Source organism: Hyaena hyaena, unplaced genomic scaffold (assembly GCF_003009895.1).
Source record: "Hyaena hyaena isolate Hyena2069 unplaced genomic scaffold, ASM300989v1 scaffold_936, whole genome shotgun sequence".
NCBI classification, from domain to species: domain Eukaryota; kingdom Metazoa; phylum Chordata; class Mammalia; order Carnivora; family Hyaenidae; genus Hyaena; species Hyaena hyaena.
Window position 1 is genome coordinate 81,967 of NW_024081568.1, and position 27,943 is coordinate 109,909.

Genomic DNA, 27,943 nt, shown 5'->3' on the forward strand with positions numbered 1-27,943 from the left:
ATACAAAAATACTAATTCAAAGGGATACATGCACATTGATGTTCATAGCAGTATTCTCAACAATACCCAAACTATGGAGACAGCCCAAATGACCATCAACTGATAAATGGATAAAGAGGTGGTGTATACATATATATATATATACACACACACACACACACACACACAATGGAATATTACTCATGAATGGAGCTAGAGAGTATAATTCTAAGCGAAATAAGTCAGAGAAAGACAAATACCATATAATTTCACTCATGTGGAATTTAGGAAACAAAACAGGGGCACCTGGGTAGCTCAGTTGGTTGAGCATCTGACTCTTGATTTCACCTCTGTTCATGATCCCAGTGTCAGGGGATTGAGCCCCACATCAGGCTCTGTGCTGAGCATGAAGCCTGCTTGGGAATCTCTCTCTCCCCCTCTGCCCCTCTCCCACTTGTGCACCCTCTTTCTCTCTCAAATAAAAAAAATGAAAAAGAAAAAAAGACACAAACAAAAAAACCTCACACCCTTAAATAGAGAACCAGTGGTTCCTGGAACCGGGGGGGGGGGGGGGTGAAATCAGTACATTTATCTTGATGAGCCCTGAGTAATGTACAATTGTTGAATCGCTATATTGAACACCCGAACACCTTACATTAAGTATACTGGAATAAAAAAAAATGTTTTAAGAAACTGAAAGCCAAATTTTTCAGATCCTGCTTTGAAATTCAAAGTTAAAGGAGGATTCTTCTAAGCTCATTCCTACTGTCTCTCAGAAGCACTGGATGTTTAATACAATGGTGGAAGGCAATGAAGCAGCAAAAAAATCCTAGAAATTAAAACTCAAATTTTAAAGTATTTTCTCATTCTTTCATCATTATCATTTGGACTGAATAGAATCTGGGCTAAGGGTGGGAAGGGAGAGACAATTGTCTCAGATCTATGATGTCACAGCTGAAGTCACAGAGAGTTGAAAAGGGCAGGGTAGATGGGGAGCAGATGAGACGGGGTTGTTGTGAAATGAGGCTCAAAGAGAAGAAGTTCTAGGGGGAAATGAGTCAGGCAAAGTATAATGTGGGCAGCCAAACTGGGTAACTTTCTGGGCATAATTGGCCTAGTTCTGACTGGGGTTTGAGGGTGGGGAGGATAGGAGAAGGAAACGGGGAGGCAACTTTTCAGAGGAGGATTTAACTCTTGTCTAGGTTACTTCTTTGGCCTTTCAGCTCCTTGTGTTTTTGACACTATCAACTATGAGGTTTCCCTCTTCTTCTACAAAGCACTTGAAGGCTGGAGCTGCCAGACTTCCAGCCTGTAGTGCTACCCTTAACTGACCATGAAGATTCTGGCTGTGGGGTAGAATGGGACAGGGAATTTTCCTATCTTCAATTCACTATACACTACTTCCTATCCTTGCTTTACAGCCCACCTTCACCTCAAGGACACTCTAGCCAACTCCTTAGCCCCAATCTCAGCCAGCTGTTATTTTTTACTCAGGTTTTTTTTTTTTTTTCCACCTACCTTCTCACTAGAATTTTCTGTTCTTACTGAAAAAGACTTACCTGGAGCTATACTTCCTTTCTCTCATCCTTATCTTTCTTTATACATATGTACACACACACACTGACCCATTCAAAACACAAATGTTTCATGTACTGCTGAGACCTCTGTCCTTGTGGGTAAGTGCTTCTCTTCTCACTCTTCCTCTATCATTTGTGCCTCCCCAGGACCTAGAGCTGTCTCCATCTTCAGCTCCAGAGTCTCTGGTTTCTGTTCAAGAACAAACGGCACAGCATACTTTCCAAGAGCAGGAACAAAGGATCTCCATGCAGCAGAATAGGTAAACAGGGCTAATGATGATCTTCAAAAGTCTTTAGATTAGATATGCTGTGTGAGAGAAGAACTAGGGTCACCTGTCTACTATCCCCCTTCTGATACACTTACTTCCTGACAGAGGAGGGTGGAGACTTTCATGTATCCTCCCTTCTCCACCTCCTCAATGTAAGAAATCTTTGTAGATCTTTGTCATTTCAATTCAGAGGGTAAGCATCAATCTGAAATCCCTCTAGGAGTGAGCTGGGTATATAACATAGGGACATTTATTTATCCCAAGCAAACATTTGCTAAGAAGTCCTTATGTCATCTATAGTGTAAATCAAGGCCAGCCATCCAAAACCATGCTTCCCTTGAACTAGGGTAGAGAGGAGGGCCAGAATCTGCTGCATGAAACAAGGTATGAGACCCATAAAGTCGGAAGAAAGGAGGCTTGCTGTGAACTTATGGGTCAAGAAAGCTTCAGAAAGGAATTAGGACTTGGCTTGAGCTTTTCAAGCAGGCAGATGTTTTGAAGAGTTTGTAGGAAGTCACGAAGAAAGAGAGTCAAAGTGTCTTCAAGGTTTCCAAGCTGCCTACCTTTAAAGTGCTCCGAATGGTCAACTGGACCTCAAGTCTGAGAGCCAGTAAGTAATTGAGAAGCCTGAAACCTAGGAAGATGGAAACCTGTTCTAAGAGTATGAAGTCTCTTGCAGACAGCAGCAGGACTATGAGGAGAAATAGTGAGTAGATATTAGAGTCTCTCTGAGTTCTATATGAGAAAGCATAAAACCACACCAGAGATGTCTGCTGACAAATAGGTGTTCTGGCAGTTAAAGTGAGCAAGACACTGAGAAATAGTGATAACAATATTTAAAATGAACTTTATAGTTTCAAAGGCTTTCATATAATCCAACCCCAAACTCTGGAAGGTGAAGATCATTTCTCCTACTTTTTTCACATGAAGAAATAAATTTATACAGGCAAAGAGACTTGACAAAAGTCCAAGAACTGGAACACAATGAAGCTGGAATTCAGACAAACCCTTCTGTCTCCAAATTCCAAATTCTTTCTACTGCAGTGTGATTAGGCTTTCAATAACTCAGTATAAAACGAGGAGGACATAATAATTTATGCTCTTTTAGAGAAGTTATAACAAAGAGTATATTCAAACAGACTGAGTTGGAATCAGCTTTTTTACTACTATTACTTAGCATGTCAGAGTCTCAGTTTGCTGGAAAGTAAAATGCTCCACCCACACAACCCTCATAGCAGCACTGTGTTTGAGGATGAAAAATGTGGATCAAAGCACCTACCTCAGTGCCTGGTTCATGGAGGCTCAATCTTCTTGAACCCCCAATTTCCAGGAATAAATTGATGAAATTCTACCATGACTGCATCTTTTCTATCTCCTCTTTCTCCTTTCTCCTCGCTCCTTTCTTTTTCTCTTTCTCTCTCTCTCTCTTTCTCTCTCTCTGTGTTGGGTATTGTTTGGTTTTTTTATTTACTTAGCCAGTTTTTTAATCAAATAATCAATTTATGATTCTCCATTGATCATTACGTAGCAATAATTGCTTACTATTGCCATTTGTTGAATCCTGAATATATTATAATTCCACTGTTCCTCTCCTCATCTCTTGCTGTCTTCCTTTGTGATTTGTTGAATTTTTCTTTTAGAACAAAATAAGCTGTTTAGTTAGGATTATATTTTCAGAAATTGCAAATAAAATTGTAACATTTATAACAGGAATATATATATGAATATATATACATATATATGAATACACACACACACACACACACACAGAGATACATACACAAAATGTAGTTCATTCATTCAGTGAAAACAAGAATGTTCATTTTTAGAATAAGTTCATTTTAGCCTAATCAGTAATTATAATGGCAAGTATGATCACCTACAATACACAACAACAAAAAAAAACATTTTATTAAACCTATCAACAAATTTTGTAAAAAATGCTCAATAAAAGGAAGTTTCCTAAAATGACCCATAAGTAAACAAACCTTAAACTAATAGGATTAATATTCACTGTCAAAGACCCAAGGGCTCTTTCTGTTTTCATATATTCTGTAAGAACCATGAATTGTGAAAGAAAATTAGAATTTTTGAATTTCAATAAAACGTAATTAAAAACTTTACAAAAATGGCTCATGTATTAATAAGAAAATAAACTAGATGTACAACCCCATTACTACTTTAACAAAACTAGAAATGACTGGGAATGAATTGTTGAATTTTTCTAGTGGTATGCTTTGATTCCTTTCTCTTTATCTTTTGTGTATTTACTAGAAATTTCTTCTTTGTGGTTACAATGAGGTTTATATAAAACATATAGTATAGGTCTATTTCAAGCTGATAACTTTGATTGCATCTACATTTTTACCCCTCCCCTCCATTTTGTTATTGTTGATATTTACAATAATCTTTTCTTTTTAAAGATTTTAAGAATCTCTGCATCCAAGGTGGGGGTCGAACTCACAACCTGAAGACCAAGAGCCACATGCTCTACTGACTGAGCCAGCCAGGCATCCCAATATTTAGATCTTTTTGTAATGTGTATCCATTAACAAATTATTGTAGCTATAGTTATTTTTAATACTCTTGGGTTTTAATGTTTATACTAGCATTAAAAATGATTTAAGCATCAACATTACAGTACTGAAGTATTCTGAATTAAACTATGTATTTATTTTTTCCAGCAAGATTTACACTTTCATATGTTCATTCTGCTGTTTAACATCCTTTCATTTCAATTTGAAGAACTTTCTTTAGCATTTTTTAAATATTTATTTATTTTTGAGACAGAGAGAGACAGAGCACAAGTGGGGGAAGGCCAGAGAGAGAATGACACACAGAATCTGAAGCAGGTTCCAGACTCTGAACTGTCAGCACAGACCCCAATGCAGGGCTCAGACCCACAAACCATGAGATCATGACCTGAGCCAAAGTTGGACACTTAACCGACTGAGCCACCCAGGTGCCCTTAGCATTTATTGTACACAAATATAGAGGTGATGAACTTGCTTAACTTCTGTTTGTCTGGGAAAGTCGTTGTCTCTTATTTATTTCTGAAGGATAGCTTTGCCAGGTAAAGTACTCTTGGTTAACGGGTTTTTTTTTCTTTTGATACTTTGGTGGGATGCCTGGGTGGCTCAGTTGGTTAAGCGTATGTCTCTTGATCTCAGCTCAAGTCGTGATCTCATGGTTTGTGAGATGGAGCCCCATGTCAGCCTCTATGCTGACACTGCAGTACCTGCTTGGGATTCTCTCTCCTCTCTCTGCCCCTCCTTTGCCCTCTCTCAAAATAAATAAGCTTAAAACAATACTTTGGCTATTTCATACTATCACCTCTGGCCCGCAAGGTGTCTGCTGCGAAGTCTGCTGACAGTCTTCTGGGAGTCCCTTTGTATGTGGCAATTCACTTTTTCTTGCTGCTTTCCAAATTCTCTTTGTCTTTTGACTTTACACAATTTGATTATAGTGTCTCAGTGAAGATCTCTCAATGTTCAGACTTTCTGAGATTTCTGAGCATCCTGAATCAGGAAGTTTATTTCCCTTCCTGGATTTGGGGATTTTTCTGGCATTATTGTTAAATAAGCTGTCTGCCCCTTTCTCTTTCCTTGTTCCTTCTCTCAAAATGTCTATATTGTGTCACTTGACAGTATCTCATAAGTTACATAGACTTTCTTCCCTCTTTTGCATTCTTTTTTCTTTTTGTTCCCCTGCTTAAGTCTGCCCTTGAAGCTCTCTATAGAATCCTTAAGTGCAGTCATTGTATTCTTCAGCTCCACAAAGTGTTTGGTTCTTTATTTTTTCTGGCTTTTATCTCTTTGTTGAACTTTTCCTTTTGTTTATATATTGCTTTCCTGATTTCCACTAGTTGTCTGTGATCTCTTATAGCTCACTGGGCTTCTTTAACATGATAATTTTAAATAGTTTTTTAGGCAATTCCTATGTTTCCATTTCTTTGGTACCTGCCCCTGGAGCTTTATTTTGTTCCTTTAGTAACACTGCTTTCCTTGATTCTTCATGTTCCTTGAGTTTTTCCATTGCTGGTTCCGGGAGTGAAAGACCTTCACCAATAGCCCAGGTAAAAATGGAGGGGGGGTGGTTCTCAGGCCTTTTTTATGGACACACTCACCCTTATCTTCTTTTTCCCTCTTGGGGAAGGTTTAGGATTTTATATCTTCTCTTCCCATAAAGCCAGTCTGGGTACTGAGAGCCTCCTGTTTATTTTCCCCAGGATGGTACCCTGGAGCATTCAATATTATACGCCTTCCCTCATTCCTACATAACTGTGCCAGCTGCTGCCATCTACATACTGTGCAGATGCTTGCATGTGCCATCTGCAGAGGCTTATATGCACCATCTTGGGGTGTGTGCTGAGTGCTGTGGGCATTTGTCAGCCAGTTTCAGGGATGGGGGACCTGCAGATAAGGAGTCCTGTAGAGATCATGGGTGGGCCTCTTGGTAGAGTCAACAAACCAACTAGTAGGATCTACAGCTGGTTTCTGAGATCCAGGTGGTGGCTTCTGTGAGTGCCCACTCCTTTTCTCTGTTCCCAGATCCACCCAAACTATTTAGCTGTGCCAGTCACCTCAGTGACCTCGGTGAGGCGAAGCAGAAGTTGGCCTCTTAGGCAATATCTCACAAGGCTGAGGAATCAGGGTGCTCATTTCACTCTCACTTTTCCCCTTGTGAGAAATCACAGGCTGAGAAGGTCTCTTTTGGCACTGAGCTATGCTACCCTTGGGGAAAGGTGACACAGGTAAAGTGAAACTGTTTTTCTTACCCTCTTCAATGCATCTATTTATGGATATTTTGCTCCTGTGAGGCGCTGGAATCTCTCTACTAGACTCCTGATTTCCCACAGAAGTATTCCCATCCATGATGGTTGTCAAAATTGATGTTTCCGGGGCGTTATGAGGACTGGAATCTCCTTTTCTGACCTCTTGCTGAAATCACCTACCCAGTGCCTCATCAGATTTATATCATTCTTTCTTTCCAGGAATCCACTGATGACACCATGCAACCAAAGGTGGGTAAGACTTCCAAATAGACTGGTTCCTTTGGAGTTTCCTGGAGAAAATGGAGAAGAAGGGACTACAGCTAGGAGACAGGAATGCTGCCTAGTAAGGACCATATCTTGGAGGACTTGGGCATTATAGTTCAGGGTGTTCTTAACCAGCTGGTGGATCACTGTCTACCAAGACTAGGTAATACCTTCAGTGCTACTACTACGCTAGGTAATTCCAGGGGCAGGAAGGCTACGTGGATATCATAAGGGTAAAAATATGAGACTATTTATACCTGTCACCCTCCAGATAGATCAAGAGATGACAGGAGATATGGCCTGAAAATTATTCAGTAGGACTAAAGGAGACTTTGGAATGTCTGAAAAATAGGATGACTTCAAGTGTCCATCTCAATTCCAAAAAAATATCTTGTGTCCTATCAGTTTAATAGTGTGTATAATCCAATTCTGGGAGAGTTAGGGTAATATTCCCAAGATATGTCTGTTATTTCAACAGGAAATACAGCTAACAATAACTGAAGCCCTCTGGGACCAAGTAAGTACAAAGGGGTCATCTTTGACAGCATGTTGAGAGGCAGGAGAAGGGAGAGAGGACTTAAGAAAGGAGCAAACTTCTTTCATTCCCCTTGAGTAATTGCTTTGATTGATAGTGAAGGATTCCCATGCTCTCTCCCATCTTGTTCTATTACTCATCCAGTCCCAAATCCTCAGAGACTCCTCATGTTTGTGTACTTCAGCACCCTTCTGGGTATCCACTTGTCCATTAGATAATCCCAGCCTTTTGATAACTGCAAAATGAATAATTTAAATCTCATCCACTAGCAAGAAACTTAGGGGAGTATTGAGAAACCCATATACTTTAAATCTTAGATGAGAAGGCAAAGTTACCATTTTGTTATGAAAATTAAAGATCTTAACTCCATTTCTGATCCTAAAGAAAGTTATTTTATCTTTAGAGCTACTCAAATTGTCTGACAACTACTTGACTGTGACCCTTGATTCCTATATCATAAAAACTTTTCTGAAAGATTTGGCCCCTCCAGAAGGAGTTAGCTTCAAAATAAACCTCCCAAAAAATAAATGAATCAACCTGAAGAGAAGTATTTAGTTTAATCCATTTGAATGCCAAATTAAGTCCATTAAAAATTATTAGTTTTCCTATAATTGCTAGTGAGTGTCAGAGAGTAACATCCTAAGTGGTCCCATTGCTTCTAAAGGTCTTGTGTGGAACATGATTACGATTTTGTCATTAGCACAGAGGATTGTTTTTTCCCCACTGGCTATGGACTGGCAGGTTGATCGTAAGACATTAAAAGACTTTAAAATTGTATTGTCATTCAGATATAATTTCAATATTTGGGACACCATTCTGCTTTGCATTATTTATAATAGGAACTGCTTTATTACTAATAAATTTCTATCTGTTGTGAATTTCGTTGGAGTATTTTAATAAGGATTTTGGAGGAGCACAAATACCAGATTCATCCTGTGGGATCAGAGGTTGCTAACAAAAATGTTTTAATGCTTCAAACTGTCCTGCACATTCCCAAATTTATTGACAGTTGTTTAAATAAGAATAATGGCTAATAGTAGAAAACCATGCTGGAGCTTTCCTGTTCTTTAATTTATTAGATTTGAGAGACTCAGACCTGCTTTTTGTTGACAACTTCTAAAGTGTTGAGAAGTAAAAGAATAGGAGTCCATACTTTGGATATGAAGAATAATTGCCATTATTGTGGTTAGGAAAAGAATGGTTAGGAAAATTATTTAAATTGATTTAAAGAGATCTAGTCAAAAAAATGTCTTCCTTTGTTAATAATGAAATTGTTTAATCCAATTAAGGCTATATTTTGGAACTTGACAACTATGAGTTGAAAATAAAAAATAGCCCCATTAGGTCACCAATGTGAATTCATTGCCTTCAGTCTTCTAACTGAAGCAAAGCGATAAGTGGTTAGTCTCAGAATCTACATTATTAAGTCCTGCTTTCTGAAACTGCTTTACAATAGACTTGAATTTAATGAATTTGAAAGTAGCTTCTTTTAATTCTATAAAAACTGATGCCTTTTCCATTTTCACAAAATGTCCTTGGTTTTCCAGCTATAAGATAATGACACGTAGCCAATTATCAAACATGAAAATGCCAGGTTTCACTTTATATATTTCAATAGCATATCAGTGCAGAAGCTAACTATTCTAAGGCAGCCAGAGCAAGCTGTTGTGAATTCAAGAATACAGACATTATCTGGAGTTTCTGAGGACTTCCCAAAAATATCAACTACTTCAGCGTCCCAATCTTGACATTCTAGTTGCATATACATTTAAACTCTTAGACAGAGATGGGAATTAGTGGACAATTGATCACTTTGAACCTATATGTTTCCCATACAGAGCCAAGCAGGAAAAGACTATTAATGACTGAATTTTTTATTAAAAATGAATAGAAGTCTCCATAGCCTCTCCTGCAAGCTCCCATTAAACAATATTATATGAAATGAGTAATGTGATCAACTGTTTTATTCTCTGTGATTTACGATGACTCTTCCTGTAAGTTTTACAGAAGAAGGTAGTCTTCTTAATTAATATGGATAGGATAACTAATGTTCTTATAATTACTGTATTAGGAGAGTGAGTTGCTTATGAAAGCATCAGAAAACCATCCTGTTGGGAACCAATACATAATTGGATACCTATGACATAAAAAAGGAAATGATACAACAAAGAGTGAACAAAGGTAGTAAACTGGTAATTGGCACAGTCTACCCCATTGACTATTCAGCTTCCATATGCACCCACACACACATGTTGAAACTCCTGAATTTCAACAAAAGCAACTCTATATTTCCACCGAACAAGATATAACTATCTAACTCAAAGTCTTCATCCTTTTCCCAAAATGAGGCAACTCAGATTTCCAAAAGTCATTATGTCCATCCATGGCTAGGTGTGAGGGTAGGTACATATTCAGTTTTACAAGAACTGCCAAAACTTTTTCCAAAGTGAATATACAACTCTACACTCCTTCCAACAGTGTATGAGAGTGCCGACTGCTCTGTAGCTTCACCAATATTTGGTGCTGTCCTCCAATACAAATATGTGTTGACTTTAACGGCTATGCTTAGCTTCAGGACAAGGACCAATTAAGCAGAAATGAAATATAATAGTAGGTTTCATTTACATTCTTCCCACAACTCAGCCCTCTTTAAATCACTTCTGGCATTTCACCCATTTACCATATGGAGAAATGGTGGCCAAGAAATATATGTAGAGTATAAGTTGATGGGATTTATTGCTAACGCTAGGAAGCCATAGTCTCTTGGCATTCACACCCTATAGCCGAATAGATGGAAGATTCCATATATAAAATCCCTTTGTAATAAAGTCTATAACATTAATTTTTTCATAACTTTTGTGTCTTTCAGGTGCTAATGGCTTTTAGGGATATACAAAAGGAGGTGAGATTAAATTTCAATTCTCTAAACTCCCTGACCACATCATTTTTCCCTCGCTCCCATTTTTTCCATGCCCTAATATGATGTTGACTCTGATCAGTCCTTTATCTAGTGATTTCTCCTTTTAAAGAGCAGCACTGACTTGTCAGTTCAGGAAGCTAAGGGAAGAAGATGCCTAACAATCCCCTTGTGGAAATATGACAATAGAGAAAAATGTATCTACCATAACTTCTCTCAGCGAGAATATCTGTGCAGTTATATGAAACACTGATAAGTGACTGAGTTAGGAGGAGTCCACAAGCACTGTGGTAAATTTCTTTAATAGGCAAGTATGTCTATTAACTGTAGGGAAGTGCAAATTAGAGGTCAGAGCTAAATGTCTCTGCTAAACAGAAACATTCCTCCTCCTCTGCTCTTCCTTCATGCTGATTTAGGTCTTTTTCTATATAAATACTGATCAAATATTTTTAAAATATAGTCAAACATGCACTGTCCCAAGCTTGCTCTAGGTGTTGATAGATCTGGGTCCTACCAAGCCTGCTGTCCCACCTTTTTTTCTCTGTCTGTTACAGCAGACAACAATACACACTGTCTACACAATTACCTATCAGCAGACTATTTACATAGATAAACACATAACTTAAGACAAGTACTAATATTATAAAAACAAAACAAATGGGAAACTTCTAGACAGACTCTTTTGTTCCTCTGAATAAAGATACAGTTTCATTAAAATTAGCATCTAAGGGGGTGCCTGGGTGGCTTAGTCGGTTAAGTGGTTAAGTGTCCAACTTTCGCTTAGGTCATGATCTCGCGGTTTGTGGGTTCGAGCCCCGCGTCAGGCTCTGTGCTGACTGCCAGCTCAGAGCCTGGAGCCTGTTTCAGAGTCTGTGACTCCCTCTCTCTCTGACCCTCCCCTGCTCACGCTGTCTCTCTCTCTCTCTCTCTCTCTCTCTCTCTCTCCTAGAAATAAATAAATCATTTAAAAAAAATTAAAATCTTTTAAAAAAAATTAGCATCTAAGTATAATCTGAGCCTCCCGTGGCCTCAGAAACAGTAGCTCTCTCTGCCTAGTTGGGAAGAAGTCATGTATAAACTGATTGAGAAAGCACTGAAAATAAACCTTCTCTAAATCACTATCTGAACCACCCTTTACCGTAGAACTGAGCCCCTTCTGTAGTCCCAAGAAGCTATGTCATTGTACCCTGCTGCTATGTCTGGGACTTACTCTAGGGAAAATTACAGCAGTCTTTGCCTCTGTCCGGCTGCAAGTAAAAGAAGGCACTAGGTAGAGATAAGAAACTTGATCTTTTCACCCAAGGTTTGCCTTAGTGTCAGGGTGCCTCTACCCTACCCAGAACTTTAGTCCCCTTAGGCTTAAGTCTCCTCAAGGTAACACTTAAGCTAGTAAGAAGAGGAAGCCTATCTGTAAGTGGGACTTGTGTGTGTTGATTTCCATCCTCATAAGGCTTATATGTGAAGTTAAAAGTCCCATCTGATGTCCTCTATGCTGAAGCTCTCTTCCAGAACTTCATGGGATCCACCAGACAAAACCCTACCTTCATAAATTCCCCCTGATACAGGCTGATACAGGCAAACATATACTCTATTTACAGACTTATTAAGAAAAAATTTTATACTTAAATACTGAGAGAAGAATGTCAAGCAAAAGATAACAGAGAGAGGTAGAGTTAGAACGGACTTTCTTTTTGATTAGGAAAACGTTAGGACCCATGTTTGAAGCATTGTTATAAAGAAAGATGATCTACCAGGCTCCTGTTTGCTCAGGCGTCCCAAAGTGTATCCTCAGCTGTTCACTCTAGGATGGGTAAGAAGGATTTTTTTAAGGCCCTTGATAGATATTTAATAGTTCTCCTCAGAGAACCACTGGAGATGCAGTGAGGAGGGTAAAAAGGGCCTAGAAAAGGGAGAGCAGAAAGACCAGAAAAAAATAAAAGAGGAGAGTAAAGAATTGTGTGTCTCCTACCCCTAAAGAGGCTACATCTTGTCCTATTTATTTATTCATTATTCAACAAACATTTATCGAATATATGCTGTATGCAGGGCATTATGATAAGTGGTTTGTTGTGAGGGATACAAAAACAACACAAAATTCTGCTTTCAGGAAACTTAGAATTTAATTCCACTCCCTAAAAACCCATATTTCCCACATAGACATTCCTACATTTGTCCAAGCGTACCCTTGGTACACCAAAGTTTCAGAGGAGATGGACTCTAAGTCTCTGACTCTCTCCGAATTCTCATTATTTTTCAGCTGCAGGAAGATGCTCGGATTCGAGGTAAAAAAGCAGTATTTCAAGGTTTGGATCAGCCAAGAGTGGTGGGAGGGAATAAGGGGGAGTTCAACCCAAGATCTCATCTTCCATCTGAGTAAGAGCTGGAGTCGAGATCCTCCTTTCTTTTCCCCTTCAGCCAAGTGAACATGGACTTTCCTTGAACTCCCAGGAACACTACTAGTCTCTCCTCTGTCCAGCCCAATTAGCTAGACAGGCACAGAGGGATCCTTTTCTCTCATGGGATGACTGCTGAGGACTTGAGGATACTCTCAATCCTCAGTAAGACATAACTATTTTCAGTAGAGGAGGGACAGCAAGCATAGAGCTGAGCAGCTTCCTAGTTCTGTTATATGGGCTTACCAGGGCTGGCATAGGGATTAAATAGTGGGGACATCAGAACAGATGGCTTATTCAGGATGGTCAAGTTATAGTTCTAAACTATAGTTCTACGCCCAGATGAAAATTCTAGTGCTACAGGAAAATATTCAAAATCCCCAGAAACCTAGAATTACAGCATAAAAGCCATATCTGGAGCTCCATCCTTTACCCATCCAAGAAGAAATTTATAAATCAGGGCTTTCAAACTTTTACACGTATACAAATCACCTATATATGCTGTTAAAAAGCAGATTCTTATTCAGTAGGTCCAGCATGGGCCTGAGATTCTATATTTCTAAGAGGGTACCATGTGGTGCCAAAACTGATGATTCATGAATCAGACTTTTAGTTTCAAGGATATAAATAACCCAGTGAAATATCCTCCAATGTCAGAATGAAATAAGATTTATTTCAGGGGTTTACAAGTCCCATTGCTTCCAATATGGGTGGAGGAATCAGAGAGAGAAGGAAATCAAAAGGAGATTCTGACTAATCTAGGAGTCTTTCTGAGAATTAAAACTATTTCTAGACCCTCCCCAAAATGGAACTCATAATAGTCTGAAACTTCTTGTGAATCTTTAAATATATCCAGTCCAGAGAGAACCCTTCTGATCTTTCCTCAAGCCTGGTCAATGACCTCCATTCCAGAATGATAAAGAAATATGGCCAGGCAGATTCTATCACGAGATACAGAGGAAACTTCTTGGCTGCTGATCCCTAATGGTCAACACGTCAAAAGCGCCGAGCTTACCTCGGCTTAAAGGATACTCTCCTTTATCCAAGGAAGGATGATTTTCAAAGAGGTCACTGCAGGACTCTGGGAATACCCACCTGATGACCTAGAAAGGAAAAATGTCGATTTATGATCCTAACTGCTGCTGCTGTTAGTTTTCTGCTTCCTAAAAGATGGGAGGGTGGGGATTCAAAACAGGATGAGGAGAATGAAAGTCTCATTGTATTTATTTCCACACATAAAAAGGAGACAAGAAGTGAGAAACGAAGGACCTGCTCTCTACTGGCAGTGCCCTGGAACTGAGACACTTGGCTAACTCCTAATGCCCAGCTCTGGTTAAACAGAAAATCATAGTGGCCATGATTCACTATGCTTTGCAAATGACCACATGTCTAGTGCAAGCGACCAGGATGGCTGGTGCCATATTCTGCAACTGTCTCTCTTTAGTTTCCCCATAAGTTCTAACCTCTCCTTCTTTGGCTATACTCCAAACTAAGGATGTGAGCAGAGCTCATGGTCCTCAGGGAGACATTTCTAGATCCTTGTTAGAAAATGACTCCTTTGTGTGTCCACCTCAGGGATGAGCAACTGCTCCATGAAACCCAGGTCATCTGCATCTGGAACTAGGTAAGTAGCCCTCATTTGATAATCCCCAGTAGAAATGGTATCTATCCAGATATGGGTATAGTGGCTAGGATTATAGCTGGGTCTGAGCCTTGAGCTTTCAGAAACCTGTATTTCCAATAAACATCTTTTCTAAAGGGCAGGAGGTGGCCCCCACCACTCTCAACTAATGGTTAACTACAGAACCAGGGCTTCTTCCTCCATCCTCATCCCCATAAGAAATCTCTGTAGTCTCAAGAACAGTCCTAGACCTCATTGTAACAGATATGGGGAGATTCTCATCATTCACCTGAGGGAGTAAGGGAACACAGGAAGAATGTCAGATAAGAAAAGAAAGTCATGAGAAAGGAATAAAAAATTATGGCGTTAGAAGAAAAGACTTAGAAGAAAAAATTAATAAAAGTTTTAAAGTCCAATGCCCCAACAATGGGAGATGTTAATTTCTTTTCCAAAAGAAAAAGACCAGAATTGGTCAGCTGGGAAGATGGCAGAGTAGGAAGAATCTAAGCTCATCTTGTCCCATGGATACAGCTAGATAACACTCACATTAGCATAAATTACCCAGAAAATGATCCAAAGACTGGCAGAAAAACACTCTACAACTAAAGGTACAGAAGAGGCCACATAAAAGCAGGTAAGAAGGGTAAGACACAGTTTGAGAGTGAAACAGACCATGGCTATCGAGATGGAGAGAGAGCTGGTGGTGCATAGGACAAAAAAATATATTTTCATACAAGCAAACCCAAGAATGAGGAGGACAAATCCCCATAACACTTGCTTTTGAAAGCAAAAGGGGTTGAATTTCATGAGTTCTTATAACTAGCGGGACGTAAAACCTAGAATTTAAAAAATCAACCAACTCAGGTCTAGGACAGCCCAAAGGGTGTTAGGAAGCCGACTCCTTAAAGAAATACAACAGCCTGTGCAGATATAGCATAGAACCAGCAGTGTAGAAATGCCAGGGAAGAAAACAGAGAGTGATTTGCTCATCTCAGAGCATGGTCTGGAGAAACAGAGATCACAGGGAGACCCCTCCAAAAACAAAAGAGCTGGCAGGTGCCATTTCCCTCCCTGATCCCCCAGCATAAACAATGGCCACCTGTAGAAACTGCATGGGCCAATTCTCATTACATAACTTGCTTGCACCAAGCCCCCCACCTACCTCACTTCAGCAGATCCACTCTTCCCAGTCACACTCCCATTAGTCCTATAGCCCCAGGCCTCCTTCCCCAGAAGAACAACACGTATTCTCCCAACCTATGCATTCTGAGGGACCTCAGTTCCATCGACAGGGCAGGTCTCATTTCACAAGCATTTCACCACACATGTTAAAACACTGCCCCACTACTCTGCTGGGGACCAAACACTGCCCACAGTAGGCAAAGAGAACTTCTGCAGACAACTGGACTGAAATAACAACAGGCCAAAACTCAAGAGCAGAGCAGATGCAACACACAAAAGGGACACCGCCTGAAATGCCAGACCCTAGGGAATGGGGGACACTGCACTGTAGAGTACTACAAGACCTCTTCTTCATAAGGCTATTATCTTCAAAAGCAAGAGAAATAGCTGACTCTCCCAATACACTGAAACAGACACAGAGAGTTAGATAAAAAGAGGGAAAGAGAAATATGTCTCAAATGAATGAACAGGACCAAACCACAGCAAGAGACTTAAAGGCAAATGGATATAAGTAATATGCCTGATAGGGAATTTAAAGTAATGATCATGAAGATACTTAATGGACTTGAGAAAAGAGTACAAAACATCAGTGAGACCCTTAACACACAGGTTAAAAAAAAAAGAACCAGAGATCAAGAACACAATTAATGAAATTGAAAATACACTTGAGAGAATAAATAATATGCTAGATGAAGAAGAAGAACAAATTAATGACCTGGAAGACAGAGCAATGGGAAGTTACTTAGCTGACCACAAAAGAACAAAATTATGCACACTGAGAATAGTTTTAGAGAAGACAGTGACTCCATCAAGCATAATAACATCCAGATTAGAGGGATCTCAGAAGAAGGGAGAAAAAGGGTAGAAAAAAAAGTTTTAACAGGTAAAAACTTCCCTAATCTAGGGAAGGAAACAGATATTCAGATCCAGGAAACACAGAGTTTCCCCCAAAATATTTCCTCCAAAGAGTTCCACACCAAGACGAATAGCAATTAAATGACAAAAGGTAGTTATAAAGAAAAAAATTTAAGCAGCAAGATAAAAAAAGAAAAGACAGTTACATCCAAGGGAAACCCCACAAGGCGATAAGCAGGGTTTTCAGCAGAAATCTTGTAAGCCAGAAGGGAGTGGCATGATCTATTCAAAGTGCTGGAAGGGGAAAATGTGCAGCCAAGAATACTTTATCAAGCAAGGCTATCATTCAGAATATAAGTAGAGACAAAGAGTTTCTCAAACAAAAAAAAAAACTAAAGGAGTTCATGACCACTAAACCAGCCCTATGAGAAATATTAAAGGGGGTTCTTTGAGTGGAAAAGAAATATCTTAAGAGGGAGTATGAAAAGCAAAAAATGCAAAAGCAGTGAAATAAGTATTTCTGTAAATTTTAACATCAAGGGATTCACAAAATAAAAGGATGTAGAACATGACATCTACCTAAGACATGGCAGTGGAGAAGGGTAAAGAAAGGCTCCAAACTTAAGTAACAATCAACTTAATACATATTGCTATATGTAGAAGATGTTATACATAAACCTATTGGTAACCACAAATCAAAAACCAGTAATAGGTATGCAAACAATAAAGAGAAAGGAATCCAAGTATATCACTAAAGAAATTCAACAAACCATGAAGAAGGCAAGAGAAGGATCAGAGTAAATCTATAGAAACAATCACAAAACAAGTAACAAAACAGCCACAAATACATATCTTTCAATAATTATGTTAAATGAAAATAAACTAAAGGCTCCAATCAAAAGACATAGGGTGACAAGGGCACCTGGGTGGCTCAGTCAGTTAAACAGCTGACTTCAGCTCATGATCTCATGGTTCGGGAGTTCAAGCCCTGTAATGGGCTCTGTGTTGACAGCTCAGAGCCTGGAGCCTGCTTCAGGGAGATTCTGTGTCTCCCTCTCTGCTCCTCCCCTGCTCACGCTCTAGTTCTCAAAAATAAATGTTAAAAAAAAAAAAATCTTTAAGACATAGGGTCTTTAAGACAAGACCCATCTATACGTTGCCTACAAGACTCATTTCAGACCAAAAGATACCTGCAGATTGAAAATAAGGAGATGAAAAAAAAATAAAAAATAAAAAATAAAATGAAAATAAGGGGATAGAGAAACATTTATTATGCAAATGGAACTGAAAAGAAAGCCTGGATAGAAATACTTATACTGTAAAAACTACATTTTAAAACAGACTATAATAAGAGACAAAGACACTATATAATAAAAAGGGGACAATTCAACAAGAAGATACAATTGTAAATATTTATGCACCCCACAAAAGAGCACCCAAATACATAAAACAATAACAAATAAAGTAAATAATCAATAGAAATACAATAATAGTAGGGGACTTTAACACTCTACTTTCATTGATGAATAGGTCATCCAAACAGAACATCAACAAAAAAAAAACAGTGACACACTGGACCAGATAGATTTAATAAACATATTCAGAATATTCCTTCTGAAAAAGTAGGATATGCATTCTTTTCAAGTGAGTATAGAATATTCTTCAGAACACATCACATACTAGGCCACAAAACACGTTTCAACAAATTCAAAAAGATCAAAGTCATACCATGCATCTTTCTGACCACAATGCTATTAAACTAGAAATAAATCACAAGAAAAAATCTGGAAGGACTACAAAAACATGGACATTAAACAACATGCTACTAAATAAGGAATGAGTTAAGAAATCAAGAAGAAATCCAAAAGTAAATAGAAATCAACAAAAATGAAAACACAACAGTCCAAAACCTATGGATGTAGCAAAAGTGGTTCAAAAGAGGGAAGTTTACAACACTAACAGGTCTACCTCAAGAAGCAAGAAAAGTCTCAAATAAACAACTTAACCCTACCCCTAAAGGAGCTAGAACAAGAACAACATTAATAAAACCTAAAACCAGCAGAAGAAAAGAAATAATAAAGATCAGAGGAGAAATAAATGAAATAGAAACTAAAAAAAAAAAAAAAAAAAAAAATAGATCAATGAAATTCAAGAGGTGATTCTTGGAAAAGATCAACAAAATGGATAAACCTCAAGCCAGACTCATTAAAAAAAGAGAGAGGACCCTAATAAACAAAATCACTAACAAAAGAGGAGAAATAACAGCTAACACCAAAGAAATAAAAACTTTATTACAGAATATTATGAAAACCTATATACCAAGAAACTGGACAACTTAGAAGAAATGGATACATTCCTAGAAACACTAAAGCAGGAAGAAATAAAAAGTTTGACCAGACAAATTAACAGCAATGAAACTGAATCAGTAATCAAAAAAACTCCCAGAAAACAAAATTCCAGGAACCGATGGCTTCATGGTTAAACTCTACCAAATATTTAAAGATGTAACACCTATTCTTTAACTATTGTTAAAAATAGAGGACTAAGGAAAACTTGCAAATTCATACCAAGAGATCTGTTATCACCATGATACCAAAATCAGATAAAGACACCACAAAGAAAAATACAGGAAAATAGCTCTCATGAACATGGATGTAAAAATCCTCAAAATAGTAGCAAACTGAATCCAAAAATATTTTTTTTAAAAATCACATACTATGATCAAGTGGGATTTATTCCTAACATGCAAGGTTGGTTCAATATTCACAAAACCACCAAGGTGATACATCACATCAATAACAAAGGATAAAATCATATGATCATTAGGATAGAGGCAGAAAAAAAATTGATAAAGGATAACACCCATTCATGATTTAAAAAAAAAAAAACTGCAAAGCAGGTATAGAGGGAACACACCTCGATACAATAAAGGCCTTATATGAAAACCACGCGGAACATCAACTCAATGGTAATAAAACTGAGAGCTTTTCCCTTAAGGTCTAGAACAAGATAAAAATATCCACTCTTACCACTGATATTCAACATAGTATTAGAAGTCCTAGTCATAGCAATTAGACAACACAAAGAAATAAAAGGCATCCAAATTGGTATGGAAGAAGTAAAATTCTCATTATTTGTAGATGCCATGATACTATGTACAAAGAATCCTAAAGACTCCACCAAAAAAAACTAGTAGAACTGAAAGTTCAGTAAAGTCAAAGGATATAAAATCAATGTACAGAAATCTGTTTCATTCCTTACACATTCTTCTCCAGTGCACATGGAATGTTCTCCAGAGTAGATCAATACTGGGACACAAATCAGCTCTTGACAAGTACAAAAAGATCAGATCATACCATGTATATTATCAAACCACAATGCTATGAAACTTGAAATCAACCACAAGAAAAAATTTGGAAAGGTAACAAATACTTGGAGATTAAAGAACATCCTACTAAAAAATGAATGGGCTAACCAAGAAGTTAAAGAGGAAATTAAAAAGTACATGGAAGCCAATGAAAATGATAAAACCACAGCCCAAAACCTCTGGGACACAGCAAAGGCAGTCATAAGAGGGAAGTATATAGCAATCAAGGCCTTACTAAAGAAGGAAGAAAGATCTCAGATACAGAACCTAACCTTACACCTTAAGAGCTGGAAAAAGAATAGCAACCAAAACCCCAAACCAGGCCAAGACAGGAAATAATAAAGGTTAGGGCAGAAAAACAATAATATCGAACCCAAAAAACAGTAGAAGAGATCAATGAAACCAGAAGCTGGTTCTTTGAAAGAATTGACAAAATTGATAAGTCCCTAGCCAATTTGATCAAAACAAAAAGGGAAAGGACCCAAATGAATAAAATCAAGAATGAAAGAACGATAACAAGCAACACAGCAGCAATAAAAACAATAATAAGTGAATATTATGAGCAATAATACGCCAATATGCACAATCTGGAAGAAATGGACAAATTCCTAGAAACATATCAACTACCAAAACTAAAACAGGAAGAAATAGAAAATTTGAACAGACCCATAACCAGTAAAGAAATCAAATTAGTAATCAAAAATCGCCCAAAAACCAAGAGTCCAGGGCCAGATAGCTTTCCAGGGGAATTCTACCAAACATTTAAGAAAGAGTTAACGCCTATTCTCTTGAAGCTGTTCCAAAAAATAGAAATGGAAGGAAAACTTCCAAACTCTTTCTATGAAGCCAGCATTACCTTGATTCCAAAACTAGACAAAGACTCCACTTAAAAGGGGAACTATAGACCAATTTCCCGGACGAACATGGATGCAAAAATCCTCAACAAGATATTAGCCAACTGGATCCAACAATACATTAAAAGAATTACTCACCACAACCAAGTGGGATTTATACCTGGAATGCAGGGTTGGTTCAATATCCACAAAACAACCAATATGATTCATTACATCAATAAAAGAGGACAAGAACCACATGATCTTCTCAATAGATGCGGAGAGATCATTTGACAAAATACAGCATTCTTTCTTGATAAAAACCCTCAAGAAAATAGGGATAGAAGGATCATATCTTAAGATCATAAAAGCCACATATGAAAGACCCACCACTAATATCATCCTCAATGGGGAAAAATTGAGAGCTTTCCCCCTAAGGTCAGGAACAAAACAGGAATGTCCACTCTCACCACTGTTATTCAACATACTATTGGAAGTCATAGTATTGGAAGTCTTAGCCTCAGCAATCAGACAACACAAAGGAAAAAAAAGAAATCCAAGTCAGCCAGGAGGAGGTCAAACTTTCACTCTTCACAGATGACATGATACTCTAAGGAAAACCCAAAAGATTCCACCAAAAGAGTGCTAGAATTGATCCATGAATTCAGCAAAGTTGCAGTATATAAAATCAACGCACAGGAATTGGTTGCATTCCTATACACCAATAATGAAGGAACAGAAAGAGAAACCAAGAAATCGATCCCATTTACAACTGCACCAAAAACTACAAAATACTTAGGAATAAATCTAACCAAAGGTGAAAAATCTATACACTGAAAACTATAGTAAGCTTATGAAAGAAATTGAAGAAGACACAAAAAAAACAGAAAAATATTCCATATTCCTGGATAGGAAGAACAAATATTGTTAAAATGTCAATACTACCCAGAGCAATCTACATATTCAATTCAATACCTATCAGAATAACACCAGCATTCTTCACAGAACTAGAAAAGGCAATCCTAAAATTTGTATGGAACCAGAAAAGACTCTGAACAGTCTTTTTTCTTGAAAAAGAAAACCAAAGCTGGAGGCATCAAATCCCAGACTTCAAGCTGTATTACAAAGCTGTAATCATCAAGCCAGCATGACATTGGCACAAAAACAGACACTCAGATCACTGGAACAGAGCAGAGAACCCAGAAAATGGAGCCACAAACATATGGCCAATTCATCTTTGACAAAGCAGGAAAGAATATCCAATGGAATAAAGACAGTCTCTTCAGCAAGTGGTGCTGGGAAAACTGGACAGAGACAAACAGAAAAATGAACCTAAACCAATTTCTTACACCATAAACAAAAATAAACTCAAAATGGATGAAAGAACTAAACATAAGACAGGAAGCCATCAAAATCCTAAGACAGGAGAAAGCAGGCAAAAATCTCTTTGGCCTTGGCTGCAGCAACTTCTTACTCAACACATCTCCAAAGGTAAGGGAAACAAAAGCAAAAATGAACTATTGGGACCTCATCAAAATAAAAAGCTTCTGCACAGCAAAGGAAACAACCAGCAAAACTAAAAGGCAACTGACAGAATGGGAGAAGATATTTGCAAATGACGTATCAGATAAAGGGTCAGTATCAAAATCTATACAGAACTTACAAACTCAACACCCAAAAAACAAATAATCCAATGAAGAAATGGGAAAAAGACATGAATAGATACTTCTCCAAAGAAGACATCCAGATGGCCAACCAACACATGAAAAAATGCTCAACATCACTCATCATTAGGGAAATATAAATCAAAACCACAATGAGATCCCACCTCACACCTGTCAGAATGGCTAACATTAACAACTCAGGCAACAACATATATTGGTGAGGATGCAGAGTAAGAAGATCTCTTTTGCACTGCTGGTAGGAATGCAAACTGGTGCAGCCATGCTGGTAAACAGTGTGGAGGTTCCTCAAAAAATTAAAAATAGAACCACACTATGACCCAGCAATTGCACTACTAGGTATTTATCCAAGGGATACAGGTATGCTGTTTCAAAGGGGCACATGCACCCCAATGTCTATAGCAGTACTTATCAACAATAGCCAAAGTATGGAAAGACCCCAAATGTCCATCGATGACACTGATGAATGAATAAAGAAGATGTGGTATATATTGGTGTGTGTGTGTGTGTGTGTGTATACACACAATGGGGTATTACTCAGCAATCAAAAAGAATGAAATCTTGCCATTTGCAAATACGTGGATGGAACTAGAGGGTATCATACGAAGTGAAATTAGTCAGAGAAAGACAAATATCATATGACTTCACTCATATGAGGACCTTAAGACACAAAACAGATGAATAGAAGGGAAGTAAAAATAATATAAAAACAGAGAGGGGGACAAAACATAAGAGACTCTTTATGGAGAACAAACAGAGGGTTACTGGGGGGGTTGTGGGATGGGCTACATGGGGAGGGGCATTAAGGAATCAACTCCTGAAATCATTGTTGCACTATACGCTAACTACTTGAATGTAAATTAAAAAAAAATTAAAAGTGAACTCTAAGAAAAAAATGTGTTGCATTTCTATACACTAATAATGAAGCAGCAGAAAGGGAAATTAAGAAAATCCCACTTACAATGCCACCAAACAATAAAATATCTAGGAATAAATTTAATCAAAGAGGTAAAAGACCTATACACTGAAAACTATAAAACACTGATGAAAGAAATTCAAAATGACATAAAGAAATGGAAAGACATTCCATGCTCATGGATTGGAAGAATGAATATTATTAAAATGTCTTTACTACTCATAGCAATATACACATTTAATGCAATGCCTATCAAAATGCCAAGAGCATTTTTCACAGAACTAAAACAAACAATCCTAAATTTTATGGAACACAAAGATTCCAACCAGCCAAAGCAATCTTGAAAAAGAAAAGCAAAGCTGGAAGCATCATAAATCCAGACTTCTAAGTTATATAACAAAGATATAGTGATCAAAATAGCATGGTACTGACACAAAAATAGATGCACAGATCAATAACAGAGAATAGAAACCCCAGGAATAAACCCACAATTATATGGGCAATTAATCTTCAACAAAGGAGGAATGAATATACATGAGAAAAAGACAGTCTCTTCAACAAATGGTACTGGGAAACCTGGACAGCTACATACAAAAGAATGAAACTGGACCATTTTCTTTCACCCTACACAAAAATGAACTCAAAATGGATTTAAGACCTAAATGTGAGACTTGAAACCATAAAAGTCCTTGAAGAGACAAAGGCAGTAACTTCTCTGACATTGGGCATAGCAATTATTTTTCTAGTATGTCTCCTGAGGCAAGAGAAAAAAAAAAAAATACTGGGACTATACATCAAAATAAAAAGCTTCCGCAGTGAAGGAAACAATAAATCTAAACGGTAACCTGTGGAATGGGAGAAGATATTTGCAAATGACATATCCAATAAAAGGTTAGTATCTAAAATATATAAAGAACTTGTACAACTCAATACCAAAAAAACAAATAGTCATATTTAAAAATGGGCAGAAGACATGAACAGGCATTTCTTGAAAAAAGGCATACAGGTGGCCAACAGACACAGGAAAAGATGCTCAACATCACTCATCATCACGGAAATGCCCATCAAAACTACAATGCGGGCACCTGGGTGGCTTTGTCAATTAAGCAGCTGACTTCACCTCCAATTCACAAGTTCAAGCCCCACTTAGGCTCTGTAGTGACAGCTCAGAGCCTGAAGCCTGCTTCAGATTCTGTTTCTCTCTCTCTCTCTCTGTGTCCCTCCATGTCTCTGTCTCCCTCTCTGTCTCTATGTCTGTCTGTGTCTGTCTCTCTCCCTTCCTCTCTCTCTCTCTCAAAAAAATAAACACTTAAAACGTTTTCAAAAAAATCTGCATGAGATATCACCTCACACCTGTCAGAATGGCTAAAATCAACAACACAAGAAACAACAGGTATTGGCAAGGATGTAGAGAAAAGGGAACCCTCTTGCACTGTTGATGGGAATGAAAATTAGTACAACCACTATGGAAAATAGTATGGAGTTTCCTCAAAAAGTTAGAAATATAAGTACCACATGGTCTAGCAATTACACTACTGGGTATTTACTTAAAAAATACAAATATAGTAATTCAAAGGGATACATGCATCCCTATGTTTATTAGGGATTACATTATTTACAATAGCCTAACTATGGAAGCAGTCCAAGTGTCCACTGCCAGATGAAGAATAAAGAAGAAGTGGTATATATATACAATGGAATGTTTTTCAGCCATAAAAAAGAATGAAATCTTGCCATTTGAAACACCATGGATGGAGCTAGGGAGTATGATGTTAAGCGAAATAAGTCAGTCAGTTAAAGACAAATACCATATGATTTCACACCTATGTGGAATGTAAGAAACAAAACAAACAAGCAAAGGAAAGAAAAAGACAAACCAAGAATCAAACTCTTAACTATAGAGAACAAACTGATGGTTACCAGAGGGGTGGACGGTGGGGGGGCGGGTGAAATCAGTGATGGGGATTAAAGACTATACTTAGCTTGATTTAAAAAAAAAAAAAAGGACCAAAAAAAGACAAAGGAAAAAAAGATCAGGCTATAACACCAGAGATTTAATTTAGACATTAGGAATAACTTTCCAATAATGACAACTAAGAAACAGGAGGACTGGGTAGTCAAGAAAGATGGCAACATCATGTTCTACAAAGGACTTCAGAAATGCTTTTTTTAAAGTCAGTTTGATATATTTCAGATATGGTCCTTCCTGAACCAGAAAATGAAGGTGAACTCCCCAACCACTATTTCACCCAAATTTGATCCTTTCTTAGACAGTTGGCTCTAGTGAAATAAACACCATTATTCTTAAAGAGACAGATCTAATTTAAATTGGTGAGCACCAAAACCATGAAAGGAATAACTGACCGGTAATACATTTTATTTAATTTATTTTTTTTAATATTTTTATTTATTTCTAGCAGAGAGAGAGAGAGAGACAGCGTGAGCAGGGGAGGGTCAGAGAGAGAGGGAGTCACAGACTGAAACAGGCTCCAGGCTCTGAGCTGGCAGTCAGCACAGAGCCCGACGCGGGGCTCGAACCCACGAACCGCGAGATCATGACCTAAGCGAAAGTTGGACACTCAACCGACTAAGCCACCCAGGCGCCCCATACATTTTAAATGTAATTATTGCAAACCTTTATATACAAGGAGAACTTTTGTGTGGTAAAAACCATATTCGACCTATGATTTTACTTAATTTTAATATTCCTCTGAGGCAAGCATGAGGAACTGTCCTGACTTTCCTGATGAAGACACAAGCTCTTATAAGCTATGATACTATATCTCCTAAGACCTAGCAATGGCTATTCCCTGTAGGCCACATGATCATCAGAGAATTGCAACTCCCAAAGCTAGTGTTTCCCATTCCCAGCAGAATGTGAGGAGAAAATCCTTCAGGACAGTGAAGGCCAAGACAGGGGACTGGGGTTGATGAGAACACTCTCTCTCATATATTCACAATCACAATCTTCTCTTACTGGGTACAAAAGCATCAGGCCTCCAGATTATGGGATGACCCTAAATTTGGGAAGCCCTGGAGAACAGTCATCAAGGGCCCAGGCCCACAACCTAAAAAGATAGTTCTCTGATTAATCACCTTGCTACCCTGGACGCTACCCCTACAATCAAGAGAAGAAGGCCTGTCTGCTTCTGCCAGGTGTCTCACCCACATGGCCTTTCTCCTGAGCTCCACCCTGCCCATCCTTCTATAGACAAGAAACCAGGCCTCATGCATCCTCACTCTAACATGAGAGAGCAGCACCAAACCAAGCAGGTATGCTCCAATACAAGGGACAAGGAGTTGGGGCGCCAGGGTGGCTCAGTCAGTTAAGTATCCAACCTCAGCTCAGGTCGTGATCTCACAGTTGGTGAGTCCAAGCCCTGCATCAGATTCGTGCTGACAGCTAGAGCCTGAAGCCTGCTTCAGATTCTGTGTCTCCCTCTCTCTCTCTCTCTGCCTCTCTCTCTTCAAAAATAAACATTTAAAGTTAAAAAAAAAAAAAAAAGGACAAGGAGTAAGAGAGTGGAAGGTTGAGGACAAGGCCAAGCCATGATTTTTTGGTCTCTCTGAACAATACAGAGAGCTAGAGTATGTCAGGTGTGGATGGTTCCATATGGAGAAAATCATAGAGAAACAAGTATAGGATAGATAGAAAGGTAGGAAAGCTTAAAAACAAAGAAATGTGAGGTCCATTATTCCTTTCTGGAAAGTGCTCTGGAAACTTACACTACCTTTAGAGCTTAATTCAGACTCAAGAGTTAAACACAGTAAGCCCACAATAGACTCCATTGTCAAGATTTTCATCAATAAAGTATTTGAATGTGCTGCCTGCAAAGGCACTGCTTGAGTGACGGGTCATTTTCTCAACCTTTTTAAGTTCCCTACTCCCTAGTCTCATCTGACACCTAATATATGGAGAAGACTGTCTCAGATGCTCACCTGTGGTATATACAATGCTAGCCACACTATATGGCCCAATCTAGGACTTACTAGGAATTCCTTTTAAGACAGAATCTGAGTGATGGGTGATGAAAAAAAGTGGGCTCATCTGCATGTATCTAAGTACAGTAACTGTATTTTCTTGAATAGTCCCCATTCAAATACTTTATCCCATATTTATCCCACATATATCAGCAAAATACACAAAATGTTCCAATATTTTGGCAATAAGCTTACATCTTTCTGAAAGAACACATACACTTACAAAACCTCCGTCATCATTCGAAACTCAATTTGGTTCAGAAATTAAAGAAGGGAGCAGCATTCTTTCTCTTCAGGACCACATGGGCAGTACGTAGGATAGCAAAGAGTGAACACTGCATAGAAAGATGGTATACAAACAGCATATCTCCTCCCTTACTTCATGTTAGATATCTTGGGATAGGATCATGAAGGCAGTGCCACCTGCCTAATGAACCAAATTTCTTTTATTTCCATTCATGTGACAAGGACATCTAACACACAGCTTAGGTTGCCTGAAAAAAGAAGTTATTCGGCAGACATCACCTCTGACCCAGAAGAGCAAGTGATACTCATGGGCAGAGATATCAGGATCTACGGCTGCACCTGGGAACTTCAAAATTGAATGGGACCCAAGCACATCACAATTGCCAAGCAAAGAAAACAGCAAACAACCAACCAGTAAAATAAATGTGATAAAAAAGACACTTACTTTATCGGTTCTTACTGGGTAAAGGGATATAGTGATCAGATGTCCAAGTCTGGTTCAGAGAACAGCACTGTAGATTAGAAAAAAATATGAATTATAAGGTCACGAAC

The 27,943-nt window shown here is 38.2% G+C and overlaps 1 protein-coding gene across 3 annotated transcripts; it reads left to right on the top strand.

The window, feature by feature from the left end:
- The first annotated feature begins 771 nt into the window (after window positions 1-771).
- Window positions 772-27,831, top strand: CUNH12orf54 (chromosome unknown C12orf54 homolog). Of its 3 annotated transcripts, XR_005526163.1 has the most exons (9): window positions 772-1,070; window positions 1,704-1,816; window positions 5,852-5,900; window positions 6,819-6,848; window positions 10,268-10,300; window positions 12,573-12,597; window positions 14,284-14,332; window positions 26,160-26,437; window positions 27,630-27,687. XR_005526163.1 is itself a non-coding variant. In XM_039221051.1 (8 exons), the coding sequence occupies exons 2-8, from the start codon at window positions 1,803-1,805 to the stop codon at window positions 27,691-27,693; spliced, it is 264 nt and encodes an 87-aa protein (XP_039076982.1). In that variant the 5' UTR covers window positions 920-1,070; window positions 1,704-1,802; the 3' UTR covers window positions 27,694-27,831. The 3 variants fall into 3 exon arrangements, 1 of the variants encoding a protein (XP_039076982.1); XM_039221051.1 differs by lacking the exon at window positions 26,160-26,437 and having other exon boundaries at window positions 920-1,070; window positions 27,630-27,831; XR_005526164.1 differs by lacking the exons at window positions 5,852-5,900; window positions 12,573-12,597; window positions 14,284-14,332; window positions 26,160-26,437; window positions 27,630-27,687 and having other exon boundaries at window positions 923-1,070.
- Window positions 27,832-27,943: the final 112 nt, after the last annotated feature.